This window comes from Scheffersomyces spartinae (assembly GCF_019049425.1).
Source record: "Scheffersomyces spartinae strain ARV_011 chromosome Unknown scaffold_2, whole genome shotgun sequence".
NCBI classification, from domain to species: Eukaryota; Fungi; Ascomycota; class Pichiomycetes; order Serinales; family Debaryomycetaceae; genus Lizanozyma; species Lizanozyma spartinae.
The window spans coordinates 473,115-495,383 of NW_025065049.1; the positions used below are offsets into that span (position 1 = coordinate 473,115).

General features: G+C 37.5%; 10 protein-coding genes across 10 annotated transcripts; 5 read left to right on the plus strand and 5 right to left on the minus strand.

Annotated features, from left to right (window-relative positions):
• Nucleotides 1-314: 314 nt before the first annotated feature.
• Nucleotides 315-1,106, minus strand: KQ657_002268 (uncharacterized protein; the record flags this gene model as incomplete). The annotated part of the gene is made up of 2 exons (XM_043193040.1): nt 315-676; nt 962-1,106. The coding sequence occupies 2 exons, from the start codon at nt 1,104-1,106 to the stop codon at nt 315-317; spliced, it is 507 nt and encodes a 168-aa protein (XP_043051428.1).
• A 1,526-nt stretch (nt 1,107-2,632) lies between these two features.
• On the minus strand, nt 2,633-3,890 carry KQ657_002269 (4'-phosphopantetheinyl transferase family protein; the record flags this gene model as incomplete). The annotated part of the gene is made up of 2 exons (XM_043193041.1): nt 2,633-2,977; nt 3,351-3,890. 2 exons carry the CDS (start codon nt 3,888-3,890, stop codon nt 2,633-2,635), a joined length of 885 nt encoding a protein of 294 aa, XP_043051429.1.
• A 466-nt stretch (nt 3,891-4,356) lies between these two features.
• Nucleotides 4,357-5,439, minus strand: GLY1_2 (threonine aldolase; the record flags this gene model as incomplete). The annotated part of the gene is made up of 1 exon (XM_043193042.1): nt 4,357-5,439. One exon carries the CDS (start codon nt 5,437-5,439, stop codon nt 4,357-4,359), a length of 1,083 nt encoding a protein of 360 aa, XP_043051430.1.
• A 435-nt stretch (nt 5,440-5,874) lies between these two features.
• Nucleotides 5,875-7,438, minus strand: KQ657_002271 (uncharacterized protein; the record flags this gene model as incomplete). Its single annotated transcript, XM_043193043.1, has 2 exons — nt 5,875-7,271; nt 7,435-7,438. 2 exons carry the CDS (start codon nt 7,436-7,438, stop codon nt 5,875-5,877), a joined length of 1,401 nt encoding a protein of 466 aa, XP_043051431.1.
• A 797-nt stretch (nt 7,439-8,235) lies between these two features.
• Nucleotides 8,236-9,741, plus strand: KQ657_002272 (uncharacterized protein; the record flags this gene model as incomplete). Its single annotated transcript, XM_043193044.1, has 1 exon — nt 8,236-9,741. The coding sequence occupies one exon, from the start codon at nt 8,236-8,238 to the stop codon at nt 9,739-9,741; it is 1,506 nt and encodes a 501-aa protein (XP_043051432.1).
• Nucleotides 9,742-9,843: 102 nt separating this feature from the next.
• On the plus strand, nt 9,844-11,437 carry KQ657_002273 (uncharacterized protein; the record flags this gene model as incomplete). Its single annotated transcript, XM_043193045.1, has 2 exons — nt 9,844-9,851; nt 9,994-11,437. 2 exons carry the CDS (start codon nt 9,844-9,846, stop codon nt 11,435-11,437), a joined length of 1,452 nt encoding a protein of 483 aa, XP_043051433.1.
• Nucleotides 11,438-11,689: 252 nt separating this feature from the next.
• On the plus strand, nt 11,690-12,046 carry ATP20 (F1F0 ATP synthase subunit g; the record flags this gene model as incomplete). The annotated part of the gene is made up of 1 exon (XM_043193046.1): nt 11,690-12,046. One exon carries the CDS (start codon nt 11,690-11,692, stop codon nt 12,044-12,046), a length of 357 nt encoding a protein of 118 aa, XP_043051434.1.
• A 199-nt stretch (nt 12,047-12,245) lies between these two features.
• CHR1 (RNA-dependent ATPase) lies at nt 12,246-13,937 on the minus strand (the record flags this gene model as incomplete). The annotated part of the gene is made up of 1 exon (XM_043193047.1): nt 12,246-13,937. One exon carries the CDS (start codon nt 13,935-13,937, stop codon nt 12,246-12,248), a length of 1,692 nt encoding a protein of 563 aa, XP_043051435.1.
• Nucleotides 13,938-14,332: 395 nt separating this feature from the next.
• Nucleotides 14,333-15,016, plus strand: KQ657_002276 (mitochondrial 54S ribosomal protein mL57; the record flags this gene model as incomplete). The annotated part of the gene is made up of 1 exon (XM_043193048.1): nt 14,333-15,016. One exon carries the CDS (start codon nt 14,333-14,335, stop codon nt 15,014-15,016), a length of 684 nt encoding a protein of 227 aa, XP_043051436.1.
• A 564-nt stretch (nt 15,017-15,580) lies between these two features.
• On the plus strand, nt 15,581-20,098 carry SPA2 (Spa2p; the record flags this gene model as incomplete). Its single annotated transcript, XM_043193049.1, has 1 exon — nt 15,581-20,098. One exon carries the CDS (start codon nt 15,581-15,583, stop codon nt 20,096-20,098), a length of 4,518 nt encoding a protein of 1,505 aa, XP_043051437.1.
• Nucleotides 20,099-22,269: the final 2,171 nt, after the last annotated feature.

The window sequence follows — 22,269 nt, forward strand, 5'->3', positions numbered from 1 at the left end:
GAGAGAATGTACTTTCTATGTTGTGACCGTATTTTTACTAAAGTTGTATTACTATCCTGCCACAGTAACATTTGAAAGTATTTATAGATGAGCTGCATTACTGACTCAATACCACCATCTTTCTAACCAAGATCTGGTAGTTTTAAAGACACTCACTTGCTTCAGTATGATAACAAGTGCTGATTCTACTTGTTGCGAAAAAGATACAATATAATACGATTCAACTATTGAACAGCCAAATTTAAACTACACTTTTGAAAAATGTAAATGGCAGGTATTATAAAAGAATTAAAGTTCAGCTGGCGTTAGACACCTCATTTGGCTCCGTAGCCAATTGGCTGTTCACCTGGAGCAGCCATGGTCTGAGCATTGGAATCAAATCTGGGTTCACTTATATGGTGAGCATTTGAGTCATACATGGCTTCACCACCGTTGTGAACGTTAGAGTCATAATGAGCCTCACCTAAACTCAGCCCATGTCCATCATACTTGTGCTCACCAGTGGTCAGATTATCAGTTGTATACTTATGTTCGCCAGCCACTGGATCATTTTCATTTGTCACTCCAGTGTTATTTTCAGCATCAGCATGGCGAACAAGCGTATTTTGAGGGTAGATACCACCCATGCACAAGGTGCTTAAAGCGGTCCAAGACTTTGTTGGAGCCTTATTTCTTGCTAAAGGAACAACCTGGAACAAAATAATCAAAACAAGGGAAGCAATAAAGAGGAGCCAACTGAGTACACCAAAAGCAATTATTGCCTTGTAAGATTGGCAAGCCGATTTGTAACTGCTAGAAGCAAAAAAGAAGTCGCAACTGGCACTTCCAATATCATTTGCTGAAAGTGCAAATGCAATCAACCACAACAAAAAAAAGAGCAGGTCAATCGCTAACACTAAGATTGTGAAAGCAAATTTATAAAACACCAATAAAAACACGACATAAAGAATCGTTAATATACCAACGGCAGCATTGAAGCCTGCTCTTCCACTGTCAAATTTATCAGCAACGAAAACTCCTAAAGCGAAAACGATAATACCGAAAACTAGCTGCGACAATCTTATTGCCAATGAGACAATGTTATTAACTCCTTTCAAAAGTTTCATGGTTCTTTCAATGTATCAGAAAGTTTAATGAATATTTAAGACTGTTTTTCTATATCATTGCTATTTATTAACAAGAGAAAATTCTTTATTTATATCCCAATTCTTGGGGAGCAATCATTTGCTGCAAACCGGGAGGCAAGTTCTGCAACGCTAATTTTTTCAAAGAACGATAAACAACACTTTTTTTACACGCAGTACAATAAAACAGCCCAAGGATGACCAGTCATGTTAAGTTTCAATCATTTGATGGGGGAAGAATGGAATGGAATTTTAATTTAACTTTTTTACTACTGTCATACACCGTAAGCTAATCATTGTCCTTATTGTGGCTTATTCCTAGTTTTCGTTAACAACTATCACATTAATGTTATAAATTTTATTGGTGTATTTTTATTAGAACAGATGATGAAACCATTGAGCGGCTGGTAATGGTGCATGCATCTTTACGAGGATGCATCCAAAAATGGAATATGCAGTCCTACATCAGCCTTGAGGAGAGGAACAATCCTTCTTGTATCTTGGGTGTGACTGTAACCACACTAAAGCTATTTTAATATCTTGATGATTGCATAGCCTGTCCTTGTCACATGTTTTAAGTTAGCCAAAGCTTCTGCAGGTGATAAGGTTAAAATTATCTTGTATTCTATACTAGTTACGCGATAAAAGGCATTCATCCAATAATTCCCCTGAAGCGGTGGTGCATTCCCGTAAAATTGTTACACAAACACCTTTAAGTGGTGCAACCGTACGTGAGGCTTTAGTATTGAATTTTCACTGGTATACGATTGAATAAACATTGAGTTCAGGAACAGTTTGACGAAGCGAATATTTCAGAGATCAGGAAGAGCGGAACCAAGAGGTAGCTAACTGGGTATCATAGACGATTTTTTAAACCAACTGAAGAATTAGGGATATTGCTCTCTTAGTTGTTTTCTTGATTGTTCACGGCCATATTAATTAGACAAGAAATTATAAAGCACAATAACACTAAGTTATGAATATTGTTGTAGAAGTGGATAGTATGTAGGAAACACTCTTCACGAAATATTCTATGTAATAATCGTCGTATAAATTATTATGTGGCTTAATAAATTGAAACATCTATTGTTATGTCATAGTTGGTTTCACCCCACTCACAAAGGGTTGGTGTGGTCAATTGCTATGAGCTCTCATATTGTTATTGTAGAAGCGAAAGTTTCAATCTAGGAAATCATGAATGATTCTTGGTACTATTGAGGCAATAGAAGGTTTATGCATTGTTTGTGCCATACACAGTGAAATCGTGTTCTTGGCTCGTGTAATTCCCATAAGATGAATGACTGAAGGCAATCCCATATTTCAGGGTTAACTTCATAGCAATATCATAGTTGTCGCGAACTACAATATCTAAGTTTTTGTTTATATTAGTTATGAGGAGCTTTGATGGGCACTCATTCATTACTAATTCCAAAATTAGGTATTCTACTGTATATTTATATGGTGATTGATTGAATTTGTATATACATAACGACAACCTGCTACTGCATTTAATCCACCTCTAATTCCAACTTTTGTTTGATCTGTTCATACATAAAATCACTAAACTTGGGCAATCCATTCCAATTGCACATTCTGTACATAACATTGGATTGATAAGTACCCGGAATCATTTTTCCTAAATCATCTACTTGAATATATCCGAAAACACTTTCAATATTAGGAACACGACAGTAAGAAGGTATTTCACGGAAATCATAAATAGGCATGAATGTCAGGGCATTGGTTCCAGCTTCAATAATAAACGAAAAGTCATCTTGAACCTTGTCACTGATCAACAGTTGCAATGCGCTTACGAATTTAGGTTCCGATCGGAAATCATCAGGATGGTCTGCCTTGGGCCATTTACTATAACCAAGAGCCAACACTTTTGGATCGTTTGAAACTGAAAACTTATATCCTCCTTCAGGTATAGAATGCACATATAGTTGGTTCAGGTATTGCGATAAGCATCTGTGGAAAACGCGCGATCTGCTCATCGCTCTCAAAGGTGAGATCATTGTAGTATAAGTCATCTATAAGTATAGATCTTTATCAGTAGTGATAGAATATCAATGGGTATGGACGATGTCGACAATGTCTTCACTGTAAATGAGTTAAAAAGCAATGTGAACACTGAACACTTACAATGTTTCCCCAAGTTTCGATGATTTTCCTTAAGTTCTATGCCGAACCCGATGACTTAAGAGACGTGAGGATGTTCAGAACCACAATAAACATGTCAATATAGTATACCTTAGCTGGATGGGATTCGTCATGCACAACAGAAAGTATTACCGGGAGTCGATCAGGATTTATAGGTGGTTTAACCACACATGAATGGCATTTTTGAGTCTGTGTCTGTAGAAACAGTTGTGTCCAATTAACATGTAGTGGTAATACTTCAGTCTCTGATTCTGGAGGGAACTTGTTCTCTGTATCGTCGAGTTTCCCCATTTCAAACGAACAAGAAGCCAAGTCCATGTTAAGTCCAAGTGCTAAATACTTGCTGTAAGCCTCTTTCAATGTCCACAAATGATTGAACTTGAGATATCGTTGACCAACATCGGACATTGATTCCAATTGGTCAACTTCATCGTCACTCATGATTGAGCGGAACTGGTCTACAATACTGTGTGGGTCTATACGCTGTTGTTCGTGGCTCAAATCTATTCCAATAGGACGCTGGTTTTGACTAACTCCGAGACCCAAAACCAAGTTACTACTGGAAATATTAAACTCTATACCTGGAAATTGAGGTTTCCCCATTTTCGTGTAGGTGAAATTCACTGGGCTTTCTAAGCTCTGCTTCTGAATAAGCTGATTGAACACATATCTAATAAGCAAGTAGTTAAGAAGTTTCTTGTACCTGAGGAGACGATCTTGTGCCAGATGCACTTGAATTTGTTGTTTCAAAGTGAGAATTCGTACACACAATTCGAAGTTGAACTCATCATTCCAAAACATTTGTAGTTGTGGTGTGAGTGCTGTGAGATAAACTGAAGACGAAGATGACATTTATAGAGTTTTTTCTGAGTGCATGGGGGCACACAGCAGAAGACCAATTCGTTCAAGTGCTTCGGATTGGATCTCTGATTTTCTTCGTACAAAATTTAGAGTGTGTATGCCTATGATGATGCAACATAAAATTGACATTTCATCTACAACAATTACGTGTCTTTACAAGTGTTTTCTTTTAGATATTTAGATGTCTAGTTACTGTATTTGTGGCAATCTATTTGTAGTAAGTTCCAGACCCAGATTCCTTATTATGCTTCAGCCACCATTCCTTAAGCACTTGAATGATCTTATCTACACTTTCACGAGTAATTTGGTGGTGAAATGCTAATCTCCCTGAGTTAACCTTTAGTCCAGCAGCAGTCAGAATCTCAACAAGTTTGGCGATGTTCTTAGAGGGATCAATAAAGATAAAATTGGTCTGTGGAGGATGCTCCAAAGGGATGTCTAGCAAATCACATACGTCTGCAACTTCTTTGGTGTATTGGTGAACTTGAGCAAACTTGGGGAAATTACCTTTAATAGCAGCCAAAGCCATTGCAGCCAAAATACCTGACTGTCTGACACCACCACCTTGCTGCTTGCGGAAATGATTTGCTTTAGTAATGTATTTCTCGTCACCAACAAGAATAGAGCCAATTGGAGCACCAATTCCCTTAGAAAGACAAATTGAGATAGAATCGAAATATTGACCATATTCCAGTAATGGGAGTTCATCATGGACCAGAGCATCCCATAATCTGGCACCATCTAGATGCAATTTGACATCATTCTCCTTACAAAAGACGGAGATTCTCTTGATTTCTTCGATTGGATACACCATTCCGTGTAAGGTATTTTCAAGTGCAATCACTTTAGTAGGAGCACCATGAATTTCGCCATCATCTGGTATGAAGTTAGGTTCAATATCATCTACCAATGTCATGTACTTACCATTCTTTGGGTGAATTGGTTGCACCATTGCTTGGGAAAGAGTAGCTAATCCACCAGCTTCGTTAACAAAAATATGACCACGATAATCACATAATACAGAATGAGGAGGTTGTTTCAAGTGGGTACGAACGGCAATTTGATTAGACATTGTACCAGAAACGCAAAAGAGACCCTTGGGTTTATTTAAAAGTATAGCAACATATTGTTCTAACTCATGGGTTTTGTCATCTTCTTCATAGACTGCGTCACCAAGAGTGGAATTGGAAATGGCTTGAACCGTTTCCAAGGTGGGAGTGGTCAATGTATCACTACGGAAATCATTGTGAGCAGGACTAACTCCTCCAAACACAGATAAATCAACAGACATGATTTGGTACTTAGGTCAATTGAAGAAAGAAAAGTGACGAAAAGTCGTTGATATATGGATCTATGGCGCGATTCAGGATAAGGTGGGGGGCATGACTAATTTTCGATCCAGAACCTGGATATAATATGGGGTACAAGATTAATACGAGAGCCATGTCAATTAGATAGCCATGTCAATAAATAATATGGTTAAAGAACAGTAAAATGACCTTTGGACTAATAATAGTAAGAAGTTAAGTATCAAATATCGCAGGTTTGTCCAGGTGGCAACAGTCAATTTGTAGCATTTTACTAAAATGTGCTTAAGATACGAAGAATATATAAAAAGTTAAGCATTAAACAAATCGAAAACTACACGTGTGTGATATATTTATAACAAATTAGCAATTCATTTGATTTACCTAGGTAACCCTAGATGATCTTCTAAGTTGGTTGTTTAATTTAAAATTTTACCCGATTTAATTGGAATTTTGGGTACATTTTCAATTGAGTTGGAATAAGCTCCAATAAGATACGCATATGCCTTAGTCATGTTGAACCACACATCAAGATTCAAGTTTGATATATCATCACATGATAACCCATTACACAGATCGTAAGGAGTATTCACAACTCCTCCAAACTTCTGAACTGCATCCCCATCCTTTAAATGTAGTTTACCCGCATTTGCACTTCCAGAAGGAATTCCTAAATCACTGAAAACCCACAGGTCATTAATGAAAATTTTAGAGTCAAACCCAAAATCAACTTCCTTATACGGGATACCCTTTGCAGAAAAGTATTTACTGAAATCCTTTGTGAGAGGGGAATAGTTGGGTATAAGGTACCCATAATTTGGTGAAGCGAGTGTATTCAAATCAAGATAAACTTGAACTTTGTCAATATCATTGCCTCCAGCCCACTCATAATTAACTGAACCAAAAGCTCTATGATTACCTCCACCCCACCAAGACAATTTAACGGCATTATGAAGTTCAAAAGAAGTCAAATACTTGGCAATATTAAGTAAAGATATCACTCCTGAACCATTATCGTTAACTCCTTTACTTCCATTTGATGAGTCCATGGTCGCACCTGCCATAACAATATTACTTTGATTACCACTTTTGGAGGTTGCAATGATATTGCCAAATTTTAAGTAAGACGTTGTAGAATTTAATTGAGTTCTGATATATGGATTCTTCTTCTTTTTTGATTTTTCAATAAGATTTCTAGCATCATTTGCTGAAATTCCAAATGCTGGAATTGTAACATGAACTTGAGTACCAAAGCGACCCTTTAATTGAATATGTGGATTTGTGTCTGAAGAATCATCGTATATTAATAATCCACTTACAGAAGCTTCAGAAGCTGCTTGTATTTTATCAAGGTAGGAACATTGACCTTTCTTAACAATGAAAATCTTACCAAAGAGGAAATAGTCTTTAGGGAAGCAACCATAATTCAAGGCAACATTTACGTTGCCATGCGTTTCACCACCAGGACTACCTTCAATTACAGTTGAGTTTAAAAAATCCATATTATTGATGGTAATCAGATGGCTATTCGCTTGCCATTTTGGAACCATAAACAACTGTGTGAACACATCGTAGAACTCGCTTAGTTTATTCAATTCTTGAGCAACATAGTGGTAAGTTGCATCAAAGCCAGGGGTTCTAATGGATCTTGTTATCGAAGTATCAGATCCGTTATAGCTTTTGGAAACATAATTCATCAAGGAAACAGCCTCATCAATTAACTCTTGTTTTACTACTCTCTTTTCAAGACGACAACCCCGTACCTCAGGCTTTGTATCTTCCACCAGAGATACAATAGCACTTATCGCCAAGGTGGCTAGAAAGGTAAATTTTAATGGTAGCTGCATTCAAGATAAGTATTACTTGCGGCGGCTAGGACTAAACACTCTGCTTCAAAAAAAGCCTTCATTTTAAAATGATTGCAACAAAGTTCGTCACCATCTATTTTGCAGCCGAAAGGAGATACAGCAGCTTCTCACTCATTCATTGCAACTATCTAGTGTAAGCTAAAGATAACAATAATAAATCTCTTAAGTTTGCAAAGAATGTGATCGATTAGGATCTACTCAGATTAAGAATATTCGAACCATCTACTATCTACGGCTTGTTAATGATACATCCGTGACAGCTTACGATAACATGCGATAGGCTTGGTCCTGGTCGCGCTCCCACTTGAGATCGCACACTAAAGTCGTACAATGTTAGTATCCATAATACACCTACGAAAGGAAGCTAATAATAACACACTTATCGTACAGTCTAAGCTGAGAAATTACTTGCATTATCTTAATAAAACATTTATAGCCGCCCTTCAAAGTAGATTAGAGCTCAATATCAAACTTCACTTAGTAATCAGTCCTAGACACAGTCTTTTTGTAAATTTTAGATGATGTCTAAAGTGCCTTGATTTCCACCTTGCAACTAAAGTTCAACCGCCGTTTGTTCCCCTCCTAAGACAAGTTTTTTAAATCGTTGATACAGTAATTCAACCGCGATGATCCAGTTATAATAAGCATTATTCTGCACATAGTGCGGTGGAAATACTTTCCCTTTTAGGTAGTCTCTTAGCGGTAACAGCCAAATCTGGGGTCCACAACAATTAACTTTTTGATCCTGATATGGCTACGATAACGGCCATCTTTGATTTTGGTATATATATAATTTCAGTGATATATCTGATTAAAAATTTCATAAAGGTTTTTTCTTCTCCTTTTCCTTACCTCGTTTGGTTGACCAATTACATTCTTATCACTCCAATATATCCGCAAATATACGCACAAATGTCTTTACCATTAGAAGTCGACGTCACATTACCTGATGGAACTAAAGTTCAACAACCAACAGGTTTGTTCATTAACAATGAATTTGTTAAATCTAAATCTGGTGCTACTTTAGATTCAATTAATCCTTCCACTGGTGAAGTTAATTCTGCTGTTTATGCTGCTGAAGAAGAAGATATCGATATTGCTGTTGCAGCTGCTCGTAAGTCTTTCAAGTCCTGGAAGAAGTCAACTGGTGTTGACAGAGGTAACTTATTGTTTAAGTTTGCTGATTTATTAGAGAAGAATAAAGATTTACTTGCTGCTTTGGAAGCTTGGGATTCTGGTAAGGCCAAGTATACAAATGCTATCTTTGATGTTGAAGAAGCTATTAGAGTCTTCAGATATTATGCTGGTTGGGCTGATAAGATTCAAGGTAAGCTCATTCAAAATGATCCTAAAAAACTTGCTTATACCATCCATGAACCAATTGGTGTTTGTGGTCAAATCATTCCATGGAATTACCCTATCTTGATGGCTGTGTGGAAAATTGCTCCAGCTGTTGCTGCTGGTAACACTCTTGTGTTGAAGACTTCTGAAATTACTCCTTTGTCTCTTTTACACCTTGGTAAGTTATGGGTTGAAGCTGGTTTCCCTGCTGGTGTTTTAAACATAGTTACTGGTTACGGTGCTGTTGCTGGTAATGCTTTGGCTTCTCATCTTGATGTTGATAAGATTGCCTTCACTGGTTCTACTGCCACTGGTAGATTGATTCAAAAGGCTGCTTCTTCAAACTTAAAGGCTGTTACCTTGGAATGTGGTGGTAAGTCTCCTTTGATTGTTATGCCTGATGCTGATATTGAACAAGCGGTTAAGTGGGCTGCCATTGGTATCATGACTAACCAAGGTCAAGTCTGTACTTCTACCTCCAGAATTTACGCCCACGAAGATATTTACGATGACTTTGTTAAGAAGTTTGCTGATCATGTCCTTGCTGAATATAAACAAGGTAATGTTTTCGGTCAAGATAGCGTTGTTGGTCCTCAAATTTCCAAGGTTCATCACGACAAGATTATGTCCTACATTGACATTGGTAAGAAGGAGGGTGCCAAGGTTGTTATTGGTGGTGAAAAGAATGAAGAAGGTGATTTGAAGAATGGGTACTTCATCAAGCCAACCATCTTCTCTGACTGCAAACCAGACATGAGAATTATTAATGAAGAAATCTTTGGTCCCGTTGTTGCCGTTTCTAAGTTTAAGACTGACGAAGAAGTATTGGAATGGGCCAACCAGACTGACTATGGCTTAGGTGCTTCTATCTTTACCAAGGACATTGTTAGAGCTCATCAATTTGCTGCTGATTTGGAGGCTGGTATGGTTTGGATTAACTCTTCCAATGACTCTGATCTTCACGTTCCTTTCGGTGGTGTTAAGATGTCTGGTTTTGGAAGAGAATTGGGTGAATACGGTTTGACCATGTACACTCAAGCCAAGGCTGTTCATGTCAACATGGGTACCATTTTGTAAGAGGTTGTTGTAATGTCCTTTAAAAAATTGTATAGTATAATCTAATTGCTGCATTTTGATATAGACCTGGCTGATTGTAATACTTGAAGTTGTGACTAAAGCATGATAGCGTCCATTTGTCCGAGGGTTCTTCCGACCAACTGTGAGAGCGAATTCCGAGGAGAAGGCAGTAATTCACACGAATTATATGACATGACTTACAGCCACTATTTACTACCATTTCGTCCTAATACAATTTACTTTACTTAATAGTATTGAAATGGGAGCTGTAGTGTCGTTGCCGATAGCAGCTGGTACTGCTGCGATGTCTACTGTTGCATCTTGTTGCGGAGCTGCTGCATGTACTGCGTTGTGCAGTTCGATTGGGGGGACTTTTACGTCCTCCATTATGACAAGATTGACATATGCTTTTATGCTTTTAGTTAACTCCCTTTTATCGTGGATAGCATTATCGCCATTTATAATCAACAAATTGGAGAAGGCAACTTTTGGCTTCATCAATAAAAAGTGTGGACCAGATGGTAGTCAATGCATAAGTTTCACGTCTGTTCATCGGATTAATTTCTCATTGGGACTTTTCCATTTAGTATTAGCAGGACTTCTTGTTGGTGTTAAATCTACAAAAGATCCTAGAGCTATTATTCAGAATGGCCTTTGGAAAGTAAAGGTATTTGGATGGCTTGCATTAATAGCAGTTAATTTCCTTCTTATTCCCGATGGATTCTTTGTCTTTTATGGGAATCATATTGCCATTATTTTCTCCACCATATTCTTAGGGATTGGATTGATTTTGTTGGTCGATTTTGCTCATGCCTGGGCTGAAACATGTCTTGAAAAGATTGAAATGGAAGAATTAACAGGTGAAGGAGATGCTTCTCTTTGGAAGAGGTTTCTTATCGGTGGTACACTTTCTATGTACTTGGCCAGTATTGTTATGACAGTCGTCATGTATTGGTTTTTCGCTGGAGACGGATGCAATATGAATAAAACAGCAGTTACATTGAATTTGTTATTTTCCTTAGCAATTACATTCATGTCTATTAACCAACAAATCCAAGAATCGAACCCTCAAGCAGGAATTGCTCAAGCATCCATGGTTGTGGTGTATTGTACTTATTTGATAATGAGTGCTGTAGCCAGCGAGCCAGATGATAAATATTGCAACCCATTGGTTAGATCTCGTGGAACAAGAACTGCTTCAGTTGTTTTAGGGGCATTTTTCACGTTTATTGCTGTAGCATATACCACCACAAGAGCTGCTGCCAATAATGCTATTAGTGGAGGAGCCCCAATGGAATCTATTGACAATAATTCAACATCAGAAGTGAGTGCTAGAAATGAAATGAGATACCAAGCATTATTACAAGCTGTAAATGAAGGACTGTTACCCGAAAGTGCCTTATCTCAAGCCAATTTATATGGTGATGAAGATGAAGATTATGAAGAAGAGGAAAGAACAAGAGTCAAATATAATTATGCCCTTTTCCATATAATCTTCTTTTTGGCAACTCAATACGTGGCTACTTTGTTGACTATAAATGTGAAACAAGATGATCTAGGTGATTTTGTTCCTGTTGGCCGTACTTATTTCTCTGCTTGGCTCAAGATTGTCAGTAGTTGGGTGTGCTACTTGCTATACGCTTGGAGTTTAGTTGCTCCTATGATATGGCCAGAACGGTTTGGGCTACTGTTGTAAATTAGAGTATGAGTAATGGTATATTTATATATATATGGAATAAACTAAGACAGAAATAAGCAAGTATTATTTGTGGGCTTTACACTTACTGCCTATTTGGGAAGTCTACAAGGTAGACCCTCATTGGCTGGTTCGAGACAAACAATCGCTAATGAATTTTTCACAATCGAAATTTTTTTTAAAGACTAGAACCATAAACTGTATCGGGTGAGAATCAAGTCATATTTATTCATTAACTTCAATATACAAAAGATGTCTGCTGTCGGAAAATTGACCTCATCGCTCACCAAGTTGTCTAACGCCACTGTTTACTGGTCGAAGGTTGCCGTTGAAGTGGGTAAGATTGTGTACAAGAAGGAAGCATTGGCTCCTCCATCCAGTCAACAATTCCAACAAGTTTACCAAAGTTGGATTAAGTTTGTCAAGTCTCCTGCTCAACAAAAGCAATTTTTGGAACAGGCCGGTTCCTTCCAATTCAGCAAGGCTTGTGCTGCTAAGGCTGCCATTTATGGTACTCAATTGTTAGCTTTCTTCTCATTGGGTGAAATCATTGGTAGAAGACATATTGTGGGTTACCCATCTGTTGGTGGCCACCAAGAACACCACTAGATTATAGTGATATGATTTATTAAAGGGTTCGGGGAGGATGACCATTGTTTATATACCTGAATAGATGTACACTAGCTTAAATGTGACAAAGCAAAGACTTTTGACGTTATAAACATTTCACTATTTTTATTTGATTACTCTCATATATATGTATATATATTTATACATTTTTTAAATATCCATATGTCCATAGTGCACACTATTTTGATGTAGCAATCTGTTCTGTTTGTTGTTTCTTTCTTTTAGATTCTTCAATCATAAGTTTCCTCTTGTTTCGTTTATCTTTAAATACTTGAGGAACTGTTGATATTTCACCTCTTCGTTTTTCATGAGTTCTTATATACTTTTTTTCATTCTTGGACAACTTGGAAATACCTTCCATCCATTCACTATAACCTTGAGAACATCCTGATTGTTTCATGACGTTTCTAATTGGAATAATGGCTTGAGAATCTTCTTTAGTATAAAAGGTAACCGCTCTCCCAGTTTTCCCTCCTCTACCAGTTCTACCTATTCTGTGAACATATGCTTGAGCATTCAGAGGAACATCATAATTGATAACCAAATTAACTCCTTTGAAATCAACACCTCTGGAAATAACATCTGTGGTTACTAGGACCCAAATATCACCATTTTTAAATTTCTTGATCACTTCATCTCTTTGTTTGGGAGTTCTTTCTGCATGGATAACATCGACGTTCAATCGATCATATAACAATTCATGGAATAGTGCTTTGGCTCTATGGATAGATTGTAAGAATATAATCACTGGAGGCTTGAATTCTCCTTGTTGAAGCATTTGTCTAATGGCTAATAATTTCCCTTCTTCATTACCTGTAAATACAAGTTTCTGATCAATAGTACTACTGGCTGCTTCTTTATGCCCAATAATCACTCTAATAGGATCTCTCATAATTGAATTACCCATAGCTTCAACACCTGATGGGATAGTGGCAGAAAACATTGATTTCCTTAACAGTTTGTTAGAACAGTTGGATAAAATGTCATCAGTTTGCTCCACAAATCCTTGATCAAAAAGCTTATCTGCTTCATCAATAACTAAATGTTCAACTTTTGAAAGATCCAATTTCCCCAACTTAACAACATCAATTAATCTCAATGGTGTAGTCACTAATATCTCATACTTATCTCCCTTTATTATGTCATTCTTAAGCTTACTGGCAATCAGTTTGGATAGTATGGTAGTGTTCAACTTTTTACCTCTAGTAATGGTTTCTAATTGTTGAGAAATTTGCAGAGCCAATTCATTGGTTGGCGAAATAATCAACCCTCTAATGCCGTAATTCTTTCCCTTGGGTCTAGAAGTTAACAATTGATGTACCATGGGAATTAAAAACGCCAAAGTCTTACCTGAACCAGTAGGGGCACATGCAATTAAATCATTATCATTCAATGTAATTGGAATACTTTCACATTGAATTGGAGTAGGATCCACAAATTCATTATCGATTAAATTCGATAAAATCTTCTTATCAAAATTAAATCGACTTATCATATCTTCAAATGATCCAATAGGATGAGGAATATCATCACCACTGACTTTTGACATGTTGGCTTTTCTCCATTTTTCTGCATCTTCCTTATTACCTATTTTCAACGGGATTTCTTCTATGGGTTCATTAGTGGACTCAGTGTTGTCCAGGACTGTATTTGTGCTTGATGCTTCTTCAACAGCAGGAACATTACTACTGTTTTTCTTCTTAGTATGAAAGAAATCAATTTCTTTATCGACTTGTTGTCTAAGAGTTTCTTCTCTATGTGCTTTAGTCTGAGGTTTCACTTTTCTCTCTGAAGGAAGAGCATAATCTGTGGTCACATCCTTACTCTTCTTCAAAGCTGCACCTCTTGAAAGAATTCTAAAGATATCCATGCTGATCAAATCAACCTAACTACAGCTAGAAGAATATGCCTCTCAGTTAACTCTCTATGGTAACAATACTTGTATTTCCGATGAGATGATCAATACTAGATTTGGCCGCAAAAGTAACAGATTTCCTCATTAGGAATCATGTGTCCATTTGCTGGGAAGTCGCACTTGAGGTTTTTGTTATGTAAAAAAATTTTCATCTTGTAAGTGCAACCACAATAGTTCAAGATCAACTAGTAATCCATTCTAACCATCGTTATAATACTTTACATCGATTGTGCAGAGGGGGAATCCACAAAGAATTATCTTGGAAAGGTGTTCGATTAATATTTTAGAACCAAGGACACAATTTCGAGAAGATTCCAAGCCAAAGATCTGCATTAATCATTCATCCTACAATGACCATAAGTTCCATCATGAGAGCGAGAATTGCGTTAACCAACGTTGCTCGTAATGTGGAATGCACCAGAAGTATTTATTTGCACAAGGGACCAAGAGTAGCAGGATTGAAGAGAGATCCTGAACAAGTGTTTGTTACAAACCAAGGCTATAAATATGGGACTGATTCGGAAAACATCAAGAATATCAAACAGTTTTTAAGTGACAAATATGCTGTTAGTGATGAATTAACATTACAATGTTTGACTCATAAATCATTTGGGAATGGGATAAAACCACATAATGAAAAATTATACGCATTGGGATCTAAATTAGTTCAACTATACTTTGCCAAATATGTAATTGACACTCCAAATACCAATAATGAATCAGCTATTAATGGCAAGAACTTTGATGTGATAGGAACTCCCATTGCCAAGGAGTTAGGTTCAAGAATGGCATTAGGGATTTTTGCCAAACAGAATGGATTAAATTCGGTAATGTTTTGGAAATCATATAATAATAAAGTTAACTTTGCTTCTAGTGGAGAAATGAAGGTAAGTGCACAAATGCTTTTAGCATTGGTAGGTGCAGTTAATTTAGTTCATGGAAAGCAAACAGCAGAAGAGTTTATTCGGGAAAAACTCTTATCCACTGGCGAGTTAGAAGATATCACTGTTAAGATCGTGCAAGAAGCACATTAGACAATAGACTAACTTTGAAAGTTGGAGTATGCATGCATGATTTAACAAAAGATCTAAGGTCTTTCCATTCTGTACATAGCGATGTAAATACTAGTAATTGACGAGCATACGTTGAGTTAATATGGAGTTCTATGTAGACGATTAGAAGATGCTTCAGAGCTACTGATTAAAGCAAAGGTATAGCGATCTTATATACAAGCGGTTGAATTAATTCCTAGAGATCACAGAATTGCACTATAATAATAATAGTAAGTGGTAAACGCAAATATTATGGAAACCATACAAGGAGCAAAAGTAAGGGTGAGTTGCCATTAACAGAGTGTGTTGTCAATAGAGTGTTAATCAGTAATCTAATTAACAGTACAGTAACAAGGAGTATATACTAAACATAAATACACATTCTATTTCCTTTCGCTACCAGTGGATAGATAAACATTCAAATATGTGATATTATACGTGAACCCCCAGGAGTGTCGTGCACATACCGCATACGCGTTGAAATAAAAAACAAATCTGATCCACTGAAGGGACGATGTATCCTCTTCTACTTTACTCTAAAGTGCTATGAAGGATAACGGCTTGGATCATCACTACCGTGTGCTCAAGCAGTTCTTGGATATTTCTGAGGACCAAAACTCTCGAGCCAAACCGCTTTCCACACGTGCTCAAAGAGCTCGTGAGAAGTTACTAAAACTTTCAGAGGCTCAGTTTAAAGAATTAAGTACAGATGTTTACGATGAACTTAGAAGACGTATAGATGAATCTCGAAGTGAACCTGATTTTCTTTTACCAAAACTTTCCTTTCATCCTAAAAGGAACCAGGCACGTCAAAAGTTGAGCGCTTTACCTCAAGCTCGGTTTAAGGATTTGGTTTGTGACATTGCTTATGAAATAGAACGCCGGAATTTGAATACTTCAACAACCTCTTCCCATGGTAGAATCCCTTCAGAATCATCAACATTACGGAAACTCACAGTGGGTGACTCGGCTTCAAATCAAGCACATTCACAATCTTATGCTGGTTCCCATCAACAATCGAACGCAGGCTCTCCGACAACCCACAAAATAAATGCTTCGCCTCTTCCTGTTGTGAATTTACCCCATGATAATTTTGTTCATTCTCCAACTGATACTCATCATACTTCTTCACCCACTGATCTCTATCATGGAGCTTCTGGTTCAGAAGCACCAATCGGCCTTAATGATCTGGCTGATATTTCTCACTCTACAACTGCCAATGATATAACTTCACCTTTATCCGAAAGCTCAGCAATCGGCAAAAGCAGCATAAATGTGTTGTCGAAAACAGTAGTACCCGTAAAGGCAAATTTGGCGTGGTCTAGTGACGAAGAGGAAGAAGAACAAGAAAAGGATTATCCAGTAAGGTCTGACCTGTTACCCGAGAAACAAGAGGAATCTCAAGGAATAGACTATAGTGTTTTGAAGAATGAGTTTGAAGATCTCAATACAGAAACTAGCGATGACTTTGCTTATAAAGGCATTCAAAAGAGAGAACTGGAACATGAAATTAATCCCAGGAATGTCAGTTTAGAAGGCTCACTGTACAATGCTCATAAAATGCATCACGATGATGATGATGATGAAGAAGAAGAAGAAGAAGAAGAGGTACCAGTTCAAAGAGGATTATTCAATGTGCCAATAGCTAGTCCAGCTTCTGCTACTCACACCACAGGTGCACCCGCTCCCATTCCAGTTCCCGTTACCCTTCCAGCACCAACTGCTCTGAATAAGAGCATCGAGAATGATGGTGAGAATTTAGAACTTCGTTCCAAGCTTAGCGCATTAGAAAAGGATTACAATGATCTTCAGGAGAAGCATAAAGCTGCTCAGGCCGAGTACGACAACTACAAGATCGATAATGAGAATTTATCTCATGAAGTCGGCCAATTGCGTAAAGCATTAAGTTTACACCAAGAAGAAAGTGCCAAGACAATAATCCCTACTGAATCTGTTGAGTTCAAGGAATTGAGTCAAAATTTTGATCAATTAAAGTTGAGCAATGCTGCTTTGAATCTAGAACTTCAAGCTTTGAAAACCAAGCACAAACAGTTGGAAGCCAGAGCTGAGAAAGATAATTTATTAGACACACAAGATTCTAGTAATCAAAAACCATTGGAGCCACCTGCCATAGTATCGAATTCACTGGGGAACAAAGGTGGTTGGGATGTCTTTCTTGAGAAGTTGGAGAACATTGAGGTTCCAAATAAAGTTGTTTCTAAAGACAAACCAGCATCTCAACGCCAACTTCAAAAGCAAGTTATTAACTGGCAACAGAAGTATGAGCATCTTCGTGCGAACAAAATTGCTACCTTCATTAAAGACAAAATGTTGGATCAAAAAGCCATTACATCTTTGGTTTCTCCTTCCGGTCTTATATCTGTTAAGATGGTTTCAGAATTGCAGTCTTTGATTGAGAGCTATTTGTTATATATTTCTGAAGAAGCGTACGAACCAGAGATTTTGTTTGATAAGATCTCAAAGCTTTCCATATTGGCCAATGAAGTTGCGATTCAAGGTGACAACTACAAGCCCAATAGTAATGAGTATTCAGTATTGTTAAGGGATGCTGCCAGCTATGCTCTTACGGCTACTAGATACCTTGCTAGTCACCAATCATTCCTTCCTAAAATTATTGTTGAACGTGCTGTCTGTGAAATAGGGTTTGCATTATGCGACTTAGCGTCTGCAAGCAAGTTGAATGAGCATTCAGCATTATCTAGAGAGGTCAGTCTCAAAAGACACAACCCTGCAAGAAATACAATTGACGAAGAGTTTGGAGTTCGTCCTTTAAGAATGGCTAATAAATTGCGTGGTAATACCGCCTCAACTTTGTTTACAACAGCGGATGAACATGCATCTGCGTCGGGCATCACAGCTGGCACGATTGAACAGGATGATAATGCTCCCATTGTTTCTCAACAATTAAATGCATACAAGGCCGATCCTAAACAGATTCGTCTCGGTCAGGTTCCTATAATATCGAATACTAATAAACCTCTCAATGATGATCATGATTGTCATGATGATCGAAGAGAAACGGTTTCCACTTTTGAAAGTGGATCTGACTATGATGCTGATATTCTTATAGGACACAGATCGCCTGTGATTGCCAAAATTCATAATGGAGTGGGTGATTTCAGTCCTTTCAAAGAAGAAGCTATAATTAATACCCCAAACGCCACTATGACTTCATCGCCGATGAGAGGAAATGATCAAGAAATGCCTGTGGAAGAGGAGACACCCTTCCGTGATTCCATCAAGTCAAAGGATCATCTTGAAAATTCAAGAGAATTATATAATGTACATGTCAGAGATAGCTTAAATAACTCTTCAGGGAAGATTGAAGAAGACTCAAAAGAAATTGATTCTTTTAAAAGAGACCCTATTCTTTCAAAGAGTTCTCCTGGGATGAAGAAATCGACGTTGACACAGAAGTTGGAGAAATTCAAGGATTCAAATGATGAAATTAAGTCAGCTGTTGAAACACCACGTAAGGATCAGCAGACATCAAAAATCAGTGATCTTGCAAACAGATTTGAAACTTCTCGTGCATCAGAAGAAAAATCTCCACTTAAGAGTGCCAATGGCCTGCCTTCTGCAAAGGTTAGTCCTGCTATAGCAAAGCTAACTTCTAAACTTAGTGGCAAGAGTGATGATTTGCCAGAAAAAAGCCCAAGTAATGGCAATGCTCGGAAAGATTCAGAGTCATTTTTGGATCGAGTGAAGAGGTTTGAAGTCACACCTACTAAACCAAAGGGTACTTCTCATGGTTCTTCATCGCAGGAATCACTGGCTAAAAGTGTTCAGTTCGAATCACCCACCAACGAGCGTAAAATAAAACCATCTATAACTGATGTTGAGGAAAAGAATGAATTTCCGGTGACTAGAGAAAAGAGTTTCTTAGGTAAATTGAGAGATAGGCTTACTGGCGAGACACCAGCTAAACCAGCATCCGAGGACGTGGTAGAGAAGAATGCAAATACTACTACTGAAGATGATTCATCTGATGTGAGTGTTGAAAAGTCTTCTCTTAATTCATCCATAGTGAAGGAGAATACTACTGATGACACAGATGAATCACCTGATAAGATTACCCAAATACTGCATGTACCTGAGCAAAAGTATTTGAATAAACTGCTTGAGGTAGACTCCGTAGCAGTGTCTGAAGCTACGTTTGGGCAACCAGATTCTTTCCATCCGAATCTGGTTTCCTTCTCGAATTCTCCTGAGATTAGCTCCTCCAGAACTACACTGTCATCATTGACTTCACGAGCAGATAACTTTGAAGATTCATCCCTGGGACTTCTTTCCGTAAGTCATACCAATTCAGCTCTTAATTCGAATTTGAATCGCAACGGCTCCAAGAGCAATGGAAAGAAGGTGAATATACTTGAAGAACCAGCAATAGTTACCCCTTCACAAGATTATGATTCAGAATATGATACTGAACAGTCTCAAGAGGATTATGGAACTATAAATGGAGATTCATCATCCACTAGAGGAGGTGAAGCAGAGGCAAGACAACGACAAGAGTACCGTAAGTCTATGGCAGCTGCAACATTCAACATAAAGTTGTTTGATATAAATGACCCTGATAATACTGTTACTCAAGTGTTGCTTTATTTAGAGCATCAAACCGTGAAGGTTATTTCAACTATTCAATCGCTTTTAAGTGCAATCAAGAAGCAAGGAGTCACCCGTGGTGAATTGAGTACTAATGCTGAAGCTATTACTATTGTAATAACCCAAATGACTGAAGCTACCAATACTTCTATGAATCAAACCAGAAACTACCAATTGAAGGAACATGGCAATTGGGTCGTCAAATCTTTAGAAGATTGTTGTCAAAGAATGAATGCGTTGACGCATGCTCACTCTCAAAGCAATGATGATGACTTTGCTGATAAGAACTTCAAGCAAAGATTAGCGGGTATTTCCTTTGACATTGCCAAATGTACAAAGGAGTTAGTCAAGTCTGTTGAAGAAGCAAGTTTGAAAGAAGAAATTGACCAATTGAATGCTAAGTTGAGCACTAGTGTTGGTGAAGAATGGGAAATGTGATTTACAAACATAAATTAATCTATATTCTTACTAATTAATGCGAGTTTAACTAAACCTGTAGATTATGAATCTAATACAGCAACTAATGAATTAAATGAAGAGATTTTGTTTAGGATCTGTTGTGGTTACTCCTGAGGTTGAAGAAGTTGTAGAATGAATGGAGAAAGAAGAAAGTAAACCAAATTTTCAAGACCGAAGTGTCTCATAATTTTAACAATATAGAAGTGATTTCCAAAGAACTTCGAATGCGTTGGAGCCTCAAGCAGTTACAGCTACATTCTTTAGCTATAGGAATACAAAATATGTCTCCTACAGATCGAATATCAACCAGAAGTAATACCAACTTCGTGATTTAAGAATTGATACGGCTGCAAAGAAGATATGGAAATTATACACTACAAGCACGGCCATTACCGGTTACAATATATTGAAGAAGCCAATGAAGAATATCGTCTTAAAAAAATTGTTATATGAGACCTTTTGATTTATCCTGCTTTTGATTAAAATATTTCTATATGATCATAAATTTTGCCACAAGTAAGTTATAAGACAGTCCTATTGAAAGAATGGAGGATGAAAGTAACTGCATGCGAGTAGCCGTAGTTGAGAACAAACAGGTTGCAAGTCCTATTGGGTTGTCCCCCGTTATTCACTGGAATACTTCCAATTTATCATTATTGCCCCAAATTATCATCTAAGGGGTTCCTGCTGATTCGTCTTGGCCCCTAAACCCTATCTCTCGTGAGCATAGCAGGCTTAACAGTGATAAACCCTGGTTTTTTTAAATTGGTAACATACAAACGGCCTCTCTGAACAGTACATAACTTTTAATTAAGGCGTTTCCGATAAACTGCCATTTATAGTCATTGCTACATTACGTCTTGACTATCAAGGAATTGACCAAGGACTAGTAAGTTTCTTAATACATCGTATAACGGCAGTGAATGGAGTTCCTAATAATGTTACAGAAAAATGCAGCACATGATAGAATGAGGGCTCAAGATTTCACATTGTGAATTCTACTACAACTTGGAGTGCTTTGCCATAAATGGAGAAGTGCTATTGGAATCTTCCGTTCACAATCTAGTATTGATAAGTAAATGTTAACAACCAGTATGGCCTTTACTACAATGGTGAGTTGCGCACTACTTCAGATATTTGCAGCCACCCATCTTTTGGCATGGCCTGGAATACTAAGAAACGAAAGAAGCCAACCTTGTCTACAACTCTACAAAAGAACGAAGGAAAATTATAAGACAACCGGTACTGAAGCATCAGTTAGTATGCTACCCCAAGAAAGATGCTTGCCACCATTATGGATATGCTCCGAGCGAACAATTCTAAAAGTGATCGAATGAGCCGAGGCAATATGATAAAGCAGAATTTGGCATTGAATCTCCGTCCACTACCCCAACGGGAACTAATATACCAGTTGCTATTATGTCAAACAAAGAAGAAGATATTGCGCCTCATCCAAAGCCCAACAATTGCAATTGCGTTGTTTGTTATTACAGGGCAAACAACAAAATGTACTTATATACTGTTTTAAAGCAGATATCGCTGAATACTTAAGAGAAGAAATGAAAGCTGCTATTGACTCACTCACTACCAATTTGGCATTCACCGATATAGTAAAGTTGATTATGAAGGACCTTTTAAGGAGTTGAAAGAAACTCACCAAAGAAGTTCATATGATCTACATCAGACAATTTTGATTTCAGTACTTTACATCATGAAACAAGAGAGGACGACTTTGGAACACAAGTAAATTATTTTTTACAACGAATCCGTAAACGAATGGTTCCACCTCTTTCTCGGAAAGTCGATGAATATCTGAAACCTTGCCCTCCCCCAAACTTGGTATAACTCTGTCTTAGCTGTTGGATTTATAAAGCAAGATTAGGATGAAGAATTACAAAAATTATTGGATAACTATGTTAGCTGTATGATTCACGATGTTGAACTAAGAAAAAAAGAAGACTAAACGGCATCTGATGGTTACTTGGTAGATCAGAAACTCAACTCGGTAGATGATTAAACACTCTTATTCACATGTTAGCGAATTACACAGCTCAAGCAAACACTCATCGAAACCAAGAAACAGTTGCATTATTACATATGCAAAACGTTTTACGAGAAGTTATACATCTTCAGCTCTCACTATAGCCTAA